This window comes from Cryptomeria japonica, chromosome 1 (assembly GCF_030272615.1).
Source record: "Cryptomeria japonica chromosome 1, Sugi_1.0, whole genome shotgun sequence".
In the NCBI taxonomy this organism is placed as follows: Eukaryota; Viridiplantae; Streptophyta; class Pinopsida; order Cupressales; family Cupressaceae; genus Cryptomeria; species Cryptomeria japonica.
The window spans coordinates 681,692,473-681,704,617 of NC_081405.1; the positions used below are offsets into that span (position 1 = coordinate 681,692,473).

Consider the following 12,145-nt stretch of genomic DNA (forward strand, 5'->3'; position numbering starts at 1 on the left):
TGTCGCCAATATCTTTCCACTCTTGCTTGTCGCCATTGTTATGTTGTATGACATTCTCTTAATTGTAAGACCAAATGAATGTAAATATAACATCAACATATTTAATATAAAACCAACAATTCTAATGGAATACACAAGAATTACATGTTTTGGTAATTAAAATTTGATTGTCATATTGACATGTTGCACGTAGTACACGATGCTTTGATTGCAAGACCAAATGGATGTAAATGCAGTCTCCAGTATATTTAATATAAACACCAACAATTTTAATGTAAAACTAATATTTGCTCCCACAATTTATTCTGTTCAAATACTGAAATTTTCTGATAAACATCAATTTTAATTAATTCTCTTTCATCATTTCAATTACTCTAAAGAATATTAATGCTCATGATCTTCCCAAACTGTTACATAAAAATTTTGGTCCAAAAAAAATTATTCGCAAAAATCATCTGTAATTCTTAGTTTGTCCCAGGCAACAGGAACCAAATTGAGACCAAAGTCCCTCACTACGGAGAGCCTGACACCATAGCTAACTAAAAGATTCCACAAACAATGTCTATTCGCCACATTTAAAAGCACAAAGTTTCAAGGAATAATACAAACTTCAACACAGAGAGCAAGCATAAGCAGAAATGAGTTCCTCAAATTTTCAAGTACGAACTTAAGTTAGAATCCAGGTTCAGTACAAAGGAATCTATTATACAAAATTTCAATACTTACAAGCATATACAACTCTTATGTATGGCATCAAAATCAGATAAGTCCAAAAGATTCTTTATACAAAATTTCAATACTTAATGCATACACAACTTAGCTCTTATGATGTGGCATCGTAATCAGATGTGATAAATACAACATTAAGAAGTATGCATCACACTTCACTAAACCTGGGAAACCACCCCTTGAAATGTAGAAGCATTTTTTTAATAAACATTTATAAATATGCAAGCTCTATTGTTGTGATCTATAGAACTTTTGTAGCTCATTTAAGTTGTAGGTGCTTATAGCCAATGTAAAGGAACTCCTTGCCAAACTTGTATAGAATATATTAGGTCAATAAATGTTTGGAAACTACGCTATCTTTGCATTTTCTTGTGATTTTACTTCACATGAAAATATGAAGAGATATAAGCAAGCTCAAAAAAGAGAAGAAATGCCTAGCTACTATTCCTGTTTGCTAAATACCATCTAATGCTTTGTTATCAAAGCAAAGAGAAAATGTTGAGATGGGCAGATAATAACTTGAAAGTTTTGACCATTCAAAAAAGTACAATATGTTACAATACTAATGTGCAGATAGAAAAGATCAGAATAACTCATGTAGCTTTAGAAGAAGCCAAAGAAGAATATCAGAAGCACTAGTTTAGAACCTCAAAAGGAGAGAACCAAAAAGCCAACAGAATGGTACTAAATGATAAATTTCTAAGAATGAGGCAACTAATCTCTATAATTTAGTCTCCTCATAATCTGCAATCCTTGTAATTGAAGCCACCAGAGAGGAAACAAAAAACTCAAGACACCCATGCTACTAGCCAGCAATATTGAAAGCAACTGCGATATCCAATAAGCCCTGAAATCAGAATGAGATACTATTAATTAGAACAAGTCCATCTGCATTCTGCATAAACAGAAGATGAAAATAAATTCTAAAGACATATATATACCTTGCTGATAATATATGAGAAAAAAAAGCATATAGCCTTGCATGAACTGATGCAGTAATTATCGTGGATAAGACACAAGATGCAACAAGTAAAAGGGATGGTGTAATCCATTCTTTCAAATTCAGCCCTATACATAGAAGTGTGCAGAGTTAGTAAGCATTTAGAAATTCCTTGGTTAAGAAGAGTCCATGTCCCTCTTGTATTAAGATGGTGCAAGTTCTTGTATAGGAAACACTATTATCATGTCAAACAAAATTGCATTTCTGTTTGCAAGTTGAAACAGCATACCCCGAATTTTGTTGGAGAGCAAACCCATGAGTATGGCCATTGAAACAACAGTTACTAATGATGTTGCAATAACCTACAGAGAACAGCGTTACCATTAGAAACTGTTGAGAATAGATTCCTTACAAATTCTGTTCTTACTTTTTGACATTTAACAGATAATAGTAATGGGTATGAATAAAATACATACCAAACCTTCAGCACCAAAGCCCATCTTTGAGATGAATAGCCAGTCCAAAAAAGCATTCAGAATAATTGCAGCAACACTGATTTGAAATGGTGACTTGCCATTGTCAAGAGCATAGAACACCCTGATAAGCAGGTCCCGCACTAGATAGAAGGGAGAGCCTAAAATATCTGTTTATACAGTCATAACAGATTAACATACAGACACATACACATTCTTAAAAGTAAATAGCAATTGATGAATCATACGAAACAAAAATGTTAATCTGCTATGACTTGCCATTATGAAATCTCTATAAGAAGGCTATGTTAACATGCAGACACATGCACATTCTTAAAAGTAAATAGAGATCAATGAATTATGCAAGACAAAAGAGTTGCATTTGCTATGATTTGCAATTATGAAAGTCTCTATAAGGAAGCTATGTATTGAATCATACTTGGCAAGCAGTTTTGAAAACCATTACAATGTCACATCAAATATGTGTTTGTACAGAGATACCTTAATGTCCGCTTCATGCATCCTTTTATCTGATGTGGCTAGCTCAAAAGAAATCGTACAACTCAAATTAGAAATTTCAGTTTCTTATAGATTAATAACATCTAATAGAGAAACATCTTCTTGACAGTTCACTGTTTTCTAACGTATGGAAACTTCATCTTATTCCTGAGCTCAGACAGTTGAGCTTTGACGACTGATTAAACAAAGGCTATGTGTTCAAATAAAAACAAATGTGCTAAAACTGTGTAGTCAGACAAGCCCTCCTATTTTGATATTTTTCTTGGTTATTATTTTGTTTGTAGTTGGAATTTGATCCAGCTTATCCTTAAATCATTATATAACAGATAAAATTTTATCAAGTAAATAGTATACCAAAGTTTAAAGTCGGACAGCTATATGGGCAAAACCTTAAATGGATGAAGAAAAGTTAACTTATTACTGACTTTCGAGTTTAATTAACATTCCTGGTTGATATTGGGTTTGGAAAGGAAAACTGCTATGAGCGATTTCACAAGGATAACCAAAGGCTATACTGTCAAACTCCGAACATTTAAGATGGATCAGTTGTTAAAGCATATGCATTTTCATACATTCATATTGTTATGTCCTGAAATGAAAACGAAATACATTGTGCTCTGATCAAGGAAACTTTTTACTCTTGAGACAATCTGGAAGTGATACTTACAACAAATTAAAAGAGATGAAACTGATGCTGTTGCATGTGCATCGAAGGCAAACCTTTGAAATACAACTTCAACAATTGGCTTTGCTAGTGTGAGTATAACTGCAATTAGAGGAAGTGTGACAACCTGCACTTGTGAACCAGTTATAAGATAAAATTAGAGCCAATGTTTTTTTTTATATATTATGAATTATATTAAAAATTCAAATTTTACTAAATAAAAATTGATATGGAAGAGTTGAAAAATAAAAGAGATTTGTTATAGGATAGCTCGTTAATGTTGGTTGAGTGGTCTTGCTTGTAATATTACAGAGAAACTATATCAAGAAGTATTGCTAATTTACCATCAACCTTTTAGTGCATCACGTTAATCATCAATTGCATTATGGAATATGGAACATAGGCCAGCAATCTCATTGTAAGTTTGTGCTAAGATTAGGAAAAAATTAAATGACCACAGTAGAAATACATGTGCTAATATATATGAAATCCTGAAAGCTACGAAGGAAAGATTAAGAGTGGCTTCAAGCCAACAAATGAGCAGATTTTGCACAAAAAGCAACATTAGAAAACATCATGAAAGAATTATGATGCATGAAGAACAATAGACAATTCTAGGGGTTCAAGACATGCAGAATGATCAACCCACACAAACCCAAAAATAATGAGGAATTCAGAGCCTACAATGCCAACAGTGGGAGTAAATAGTAATAATAATCATCTATGACTAGGGCATGATAAGGCATAAAAAAAATGTGCAGTCAAATGCTTATTATACTCATTTATTTTCACTGGAGTGGTGGTTTTGCAATTATGTGATAGTTTATTGGGATTCACTTGCAGAGATTCATGTCAATCTTCATTGACCTGTATTTTATTAGTGGTTCACAAGAACCCATTAGTCATGACCACGACTGGTCCATCTAACAATCATTGCATCTAGGTGATGCTCATAGGGGTGAAACACCAAAACATATTAGAAGGTCATCTATCTTAGTACTACTCTGGCTCAAGTGTGCTGATCCATGGAGTTTTCCCAACAACCCACTTAGCTTACTACCCCATTTGCAAAATCTTTAGCAAGTGTCGTGCCCAGTGAACGATTCATTATAGAGCTCCCTAGCTTATTCGTTTCATAAAAGAGGCAATTTCACAATGTATCAAATTGTATGATGATTTATCAAGATTCAACTGCATACTTTTGAGTCAATCTTCATTGAACCATATTTCATTATTGGTTCAAAATAACCCATACAATCTTACAAAAATGTTACACTTTGCAATGCTGAATTATGTCCCAATACAAAACATGTTATATGTATGATATCATAATGCGAAATCATTTTGATAAGCTGATTTTAAAAACTTGTAGTTGTTATCTGTACAAATTCATGTACTTTGGAAACAGTTTTACTTTATAATGTAATTACTATCTTGTTTCAGGTGTACAAACGAACCCCTTTCAACTGGGTGTGAGTCACCTTGAGAATACCATCTTGATTTAAAATTCAGGGGTCATATTTTTGTAGAGTCCATTTTAAATAAATAAATTTAGGAAGCAAAGAAATTTTAGGTGGAATTTTTTGACTCTTGAGGTGGTGGATTATTGCTTACCATGCACAATAGAACTCCTTGTTTCAGTCGCTCCTTTAATCTTGGCCACAAGCTTGGCTGTGTAATTAATGAGATTGTTGACAGTTAAACAATAAGTCCACTTGACATTGGAGTTATTCCTAGAAGATTGCACAATTTATCTTGAAGTTATGGCTTTTCAAAATGAAAATAGAGCTAGTAAACATACCTTTGAAAGCTGAGATAAAATAGGCAAAAGTGGCAGCAGTATAGAACTAGAAAGTATGCCCAATGGAGCCATGGCTAAGAGATTTGCATCTGCGAACAACCGCAATGAAAAGCAATGAAATTACAAGTTCCATGCTGCTCTAGAAAGGACAGACCTTTATAATTCGTAGAGATGAAACACAATTTGCAAAATGAACTGTAGATTCCGAAACTATTCTCAATCAATAAATGTTAGCTCACAATTAGCTCTATATTTATTCATTGTTGTGTGAGATGACTGAATTGATCTACGAAAAACATGTCAAACAAATAAATGCTTTTCCTGGATTTATCTTTTACATGTGAGTCATAATAATGGCACCGTCATGCATTTTTAATCATATCCATTATCTGTGTAAGTTAAATGAGAAAACACGAGAAATAAATTCTGACAATATCCACAGGATGACTCAAATAGGCTAGTGGAACTGAATACTACAAGAAACAATAAGAACTGTAAAAGGATTGCCTAAAGCATTTTTCACATAAAAAAACAAGGGTTATAAATAAATGCAAATCCTACAATAGAAGTAAAATTATAAGAATATGCAGCAACAGTGATACATTCATACAAACATCATATAGTATAGCTATACATTACATGAGCTACCCCAAAAGAACAGGACGAATGAAAAAAATACAACCGTTGATAATGATTTTATTTTTTTATTAAAAAATATATTTTATACTGCAGCCTGAAGAAGAGGAAGCCTTTCTTAAAACTTAAAAGCAACAACATCAATCACATGTTCAAAGAGAAACATAGAAACCATAGATATACAAATGGAACATAGGTAAGTTGAAATATTTTGAACATCAAAAGCCAAGATGATATTTGTATTTAAAAGACTCAAATGCCAGGGCCTAAAGTAGGGTTATGGTTTAGAACAAAGAAAGAAGTGAAGTGGACCTTCACATCTTTTTCTTGATGCAGTTGATTCCATTGAAGAGTGGAGCTTAAGGGTCTCAATTTATATAATCGGTAATGCCATAAGGAATGCTTCTCTATGGGGATTGTGAGCTGCATATTCTTTATCACTTTCTAGCTAGTTTTTGTGGTGAATAACTTCAGAAAGCCTTCTTTTGGCCTTTTCATTGGATAAAATCTGCTCAGCAGCTTCAATTATGCTTGAAGATTGAGATATGTTTGCCTAAGGAGGTTTTCACATTCTACTTATAGGTTGGGGAAATCCTGCAAAACAGTTGTTTTCTTTTTTGTGCTATACGTGAGAGATAAGGAGAGAGATGCATTGCTGAAGAAAAGCACAATTGACAACTTTTTCATCCAGTTTTTGCACTATTACCTACATAAAGTCATTAATATTGGCAAGAACGATATCATTAATGGAGCTATATTTTTTTTTCTTTTAGCAATAATCTCTCTAGCAGGGACATAAATATTGGGGTATTAGGAGGCATCTTTGATGCCATTCAATTTCCAATTGGTTTGAGAATGAAGTTTAAGGAGGGAAGGCCTCCTTCGAGGTAAATACAGGGGTTTGGATCATCAAATAGAAATAGAAATTTTCATACTACAGAAAGATGCACCACAAAGAAACCTATTTAGCAAAGGCTTGAAATCAGCAGCACAATGAACATAGGTTGCAGTGGAGTATGAGAGAAAGCAATTGTAGGGTAAGCAAGGGCAAAGTGTGGAGCAATATTATCTAGTTGCTGCATCAATAGGCTTGCTTTCATTAGTACCTAGTTCTTCTCTTCACCAACCCACATTTTCCACTCACAACAAATCACCATGGATTGTAGAGCCTCCTACACCTCCAACATCCACTCCAACAAAGTGAAATAGCTAGCACACCTAGTCTCCGTTGGTTTGAGGAATTCATTCATTAAACAAATCCTAGAGGTTGCAAGTGATGTGTGGTGACTGCATACAAAGATATGTAGATCTCTAGGTTTGGCCATCATCATCTTCACCATCTTCCCAATGTTATTCAATGCAATTATCAACACATTAAAACATGGGTCAAAAAAAATGTTTTTGTAAGCACTCTCCACCATCAATTTAGTTGACTTACAAATAGTCACAATCAATCACAACTTGCACAACATTCCAATCCCAACCTCTTTTGTGGCCTCTCCCAAAAGATGAAATTGGAAGAAAATCAAGAGCTCTACTTAAATATGAACTAGATGAATTTTTTTAATAATATTAATGAATGGTTCATGTCTAATATCAATCCCCATTCATGATGATGGAATAATTTATTGTTATCTATGTTTGTTCCATGTCCTTCATCAAGAAGTAAACCCTCAAACATTGCTTTTCAAGGTGGGTGTCACACAATCTATGTTCTCTAGGTGAGGCATATGAGGGTCCAATTGTGTTTGTCATTTCCAACATTTCATTAAGTATGAAGAATGTATCATATGCAATGGTATATCATAGGCATAAGAGAAGTTGACTATAGCATCATAGCCTCCTCACATGCTTACATGTTTACCAACCATGATATTGCATTTTGCATAGTAGCAAACATCTTTCTCAGGATTGACTTGGCATACCAGAAGATTAATTGTAATTCAATTAATTGGAAAAAAGTCAAGAAATTGAAAAATGCTACAAAATTCATAAATATAAAGAAAAAATCAATATTTTTTAATTTCATCCCCCCAAAAATAAAAACATCACTTTTCCATTTGACACAACTCAATTCTTTATTTTTAAACTAAAGCAAGGGTATAGGGCCAAGTGCAACAACCCACAATGGGGTTGAAGGGTAGTGGCCCTAGTAGGGTGAAGGAGTAGTGCCACTCATGCTTACCTTGTTGTGATACACAGTAGGGTCAAGGGGTAGAGCCCCTACCATTCAGCCGATATTAAGGATTTTGGGGACATGTGGACTTTCGTGATTCATAACAATCTTCATAAGTTTAATGATGTTAAAAAAACTCCAAACCCTTCAAAAATTGTGTTAGAGGCCAAAACATACTAATTGGGCCTTTATTGAATGAGAATGGAATGAATACTCATTGAAGGATGAGTTTTCTTTAGTTCACATTAATTAATCCAATATTTGGTTACTTTGGCAAAATAAAAATCTGTGATGTTAAAATGAGTTCTTGACCAAAAGTTCAAAAAGTATCTTGTAGACAAATTAAAAAAATTGAATGAAAAAATCACAATTTATTTGCAACTGAATTAGCCTAAAAAATCATGCCAACAATTAGATGGAAAAATTGGTAGTTTTGAGAATTGTGCCACGGATGAAAGAAAAAAATCAGTGATCCAATTCAAATCAGACTGCCAACTAGGTTGAACAGTAATTTTTTTGTGATAAATTGCCATTTATTAAAGATTTCTGCTACTATGGTATTTTTGTTGATGTTATTGTAGCAGCAGGAGATATCGCTGCTGTGTATATATGCGATTTCTTTATTTTTCTCTAAACTGTGTGTTGGTATCGCACTTTATTTACTCTTACCTTAATCACTGTCTTATTGCCATTTATTAAAGGTTTCTGCTACTATGGTATTTTTGTTGATGTTATTGTAGCAGCAGGAGATATCACTGCTGTGTATATATGCGATTTCTTTATTTTTCTCTAAACTGTGTGTTGGTATCGCACTTTATTTATTCTTACCTTAATCATTGTCTTATAACATACAATCACTTTATATACTAACCGGTTGTTAGTATTCTTTATTCCCATACGATTAGTTATACTTATATCGGGTTGTTAGTCTATCGCAACCTTTTGTCTATAGTCGTGTTTGTTCCAACTGAGAGTCATGTCATTTCATGTGACATTGACTAGTATTTATATCCCTTGATCGGGGTTATTGGAGAACACTAGATAGGGCAGGTAACATATACAGTGGTGGGCACAAAGATGATCGTGAAGTTATATGCAGCACATGCGATACCTGTGAAAAACAACATGGTATCAGAGCAATTGATAGTCTTGTGCCTGTGAATAAGGTACTTCAGACTGTTGAATTTATCATGGAGAATGGCGTACTGGAAGACGTATATGGACTGTGGATAGCTTTCCAGTTTTAATGATTGGCCACTGTTGTGAAATTAGTTACACAACTGATTCGTGGACATGAGACGTTGACATCTAGATTTTAATACTGCAATTCATTGGAAAGATGCAATTGTAGAAAACGTCAGACTGCCTTCGATGAAGTGGAGACCAATCGCTGAACTGCATGATTTGTTGAGTACGTCGCAACAGATTATCCAAATGACCTAGTAGTGGAGATCCAAGATGTGAGCTTTCATCTACACAAGATTCCTCTGCTTTCGAGGAGTGGAAAATTGAACAGAGTAATGCACGACCACCGTAGCGACACTGAGAAAGATTACATAAAGCTGGACGAAATACCAAGAGGCACAGAATCGTAACTAGCCACCAAGTTCTGTTACAGTGTAGCAGTCGATTTGAATGCTTCCAACATATCAAGGTTGAGATGTGTGGCCAAGTATCTAGAAATGATGGAAGATCTTGATGAAGGAAACCTCATATTCAAAACGGAGGCATTTTTGAGCTACGTTGTTCTGTCATCCTAGAGAGAATCCATCATCGTTTTGAAAAGTTGCGAGCAACTTTCTCCATGGGCGGAAAATCTACAAATCGTAAGGCGATGCAACGAGTCCATTGCCTGGAAGGCCTACACAAATACCAGAGGTGTAAAATCATGGTCATACAAGTCCCAAAGTAGGAGCCCTAGTGTGAGTCCCCGTCACTAGAGCGACATAAAAGATTCAAGCCCAGGCCGCTAGCCCTCTCTGCCTCCTATTTGGTGGTTCGAAGATGTTTCAATTCTTCGAATCGATCATTTCGTGAGGGTTTTAACAGCCATAAAAGTGAAAGGCATGAGGTTCGATCTCATCAGAGCCTCCATTGTGCATTACGCTTCCAAATGGCTACCTGCCATCTCCAAAGACCAAGCAAGCTCAAGAGAAGATGTGAACTTTGCAGGTGGCCTTCATTTAGTTGTGGCCAGCGGGAAAGAGGATGTTCCAAAGGCACAAATGAGAGAACAGAGGCTGATTGTTGAGAGCTTAATAAGCATCATTCCTTTGCAGAAAGACACAGTTTCTTGCAGCTTTCTTCTCCATTTGTTAAAACTGGCAAACATGCTAGATGTGGTGCCAGCGTTGGTGACAGAACTGGAGAAACGCATTGGGATGCAGTTGGATCAAGCGATGCTCAAGGACCTGCTTATTCCTTCCTACAACAAAACTGAGACGATCTACAATGTGGATGTGATGTGCAGATTGCTGGAACATTTTCTGGTTCAAGAACAGAGGTAACCTTGAACAAGGAGGTCAGAAGGTTGATGCAAGTACTTGGAGATTCAGAGGGAGTCTGACAAACCAATAGAGGCAACCTTGGACTTGGAGGTCAGAAGGTTGATGCAAGTACTTGGAGATTCAAAGGGAGTTTGACAAACCAACAAAGGCAACCTTGGACGAGGAGGTCAAGAGGTTGATGCAAGTCCTTGTAGCGTATGTTTCTCTGAGACAAGGAAACATGAGGTGAAAGCCCTTGTAGCGTATGTTTCTCCAAGATGGAGAAACATGAGGTGCAAGCCCTTGTAGCGTATGTTCCTCTGAGACGAAGAAACATGAGGTGAAAGCCCTTGTAGTGTATATTTATCTGAGACGAAGAAATATGAGGTGCAAGCCCTTGTTCATCTCTGAGACGGAGATATGATTCCTTCCACCCTCTGGGAGTAACCATGGTGGATGTCATGTTGAGTGACTCCAAGACAACATCACGTTGAGAGACTCCGTGATGATCCTCTTGTACTTGTGTTTATCCACCCTCTGGGAGTAGACATGGTGGACATCACGTTGAGCGACTCCATGACGACATCACGTTGAGTGACTCCGTGATGGGCACTTGTGCACTTGTTCCCTTCCACACATGGGAGTAGCCATGGTGGACATCACGTTGAGTGACTCCGTGATGAACTCTTTTCCACAAATGGGAGTAGCCATTGTGGATGTCATGTTGAGAGACTCCATGACATGGATATTTGAAAAGATATCTCCCTAGCTAAGAGGGAGCGTTGTGTTGGTGTCTGTTTTATCATCTACCAAACATTAGGATAGGATACCCGAAGGTATTCTATCCTCTCCTGAAAAATCACTACTGATTCCAAGGTCTATATGTGCGAAACAAGCGACTTTAGTGGAATAGCTTCTTGGGTAGTGTATGCTGAAATTTTCAAGGGGGACTTACGTTTAACAAGTATTCTTGAACTGCTGGACTTAGATGGATTTAGCAATTTTTAGGCTCTTCTTTTTTTGGGGGGATTTTCTAGGATTTAGACTTTCAAAAGAAAGGGAAAAAGAGATAGGGTTCAGGAAGGCTAATCTAATCCTACGAATTCTGGAGACGGTATCAACTGGATGCTTTCGAGAAACCAAACCTTGCTTCGCCACACTAGGGACAACTACACAAGGCCGGTGCAATCTTCAATGGGTTGTGCTTATGATTGAGATGTTGGGATGCACAGGGGATGGGCTCAGACTAACTTTGCACGGTAGAATGGAAATCATCCATTTACCAAAAGTATGAGCGGAAATACACCATCAATTGATACTTATCAAATCCTTCATTCAAATTAACAACAATGAAAGCAAATCTAGATTAATTTTAACTAAGTGTTGAGGCAATTGAAACCATGCAAATCATTCAAATAATAGAGATTACAAAGCAGCGCACATGCAATATATTATCTGGAAATGACCTTAAGCAACAATACATCAAAAACCTCACCCTTTTCAAATGAGGGGAGGCAACCTTATATAGTTTCTCAAAAATAAATGAATGGTCGAGATCAAATAGTGATCAAGGGCCAAGATTGAAAGTCCTAAACCCTAATTAGGGTTTCCCGAAATACTATCAGTTCAAGCAAATGAAAGAGTGACAAGTGGCGCAGCTGCTAATTTTACTGAGGTGAGTGGCCACTTTCCTCTTTTAGAGATTCAACGTATCTGGACAC

The 12,145-nt window shown here is 35.9% G+C and overlaps 1 protein-coding gene across 4 annotated transcripts in view; it reads right to left on the reverse strand.

Moving 5' to 3' along the window:
• Positions 1-631: 631 nt before the first annotated feature.
• LOC131044844 (uncharacterized) overlaps positions 632-12,145 on the reverse strand; it is a 201,678-nt gene continuing 190,164 nt past the window's right edge. For all 4 annotated transcript variants that reach the window (XM_057978294.2, XM_057978293.2, XM_057978296.2 and 1 more), the window contains 7 exons: positions 5,127-5,215; positions 4,940-4,996; positions 3,329-3,452; positions 2,146-2,312; positions 1,959-2,031; positions 1,671-1,797; positions 632-1,576 (listed from right to left, as the gene is read on the reverse strand). In XM_057978294.2, coding sequence (XP_057834277.2) covers positions 1,444-1,576; positions 1,671-1,797; positions 1,959-2,031; positions 2,146-2,312; positions 3,329-3,452; positions 4,940-4,996; positions 5,127-5,215 — 770 coding nt within the window. In that variant the 3' untranslated portion in view covers positions 632-1,443. The remainder of the gene's footprint in view (positions 1,577-1,670; positions 1,798-1,958; positions 2,032-2,145; positions 2,313-3,328; positions 3,453-4,939; positions 4,997-5,126; positions 5,216-12,145) is intronic.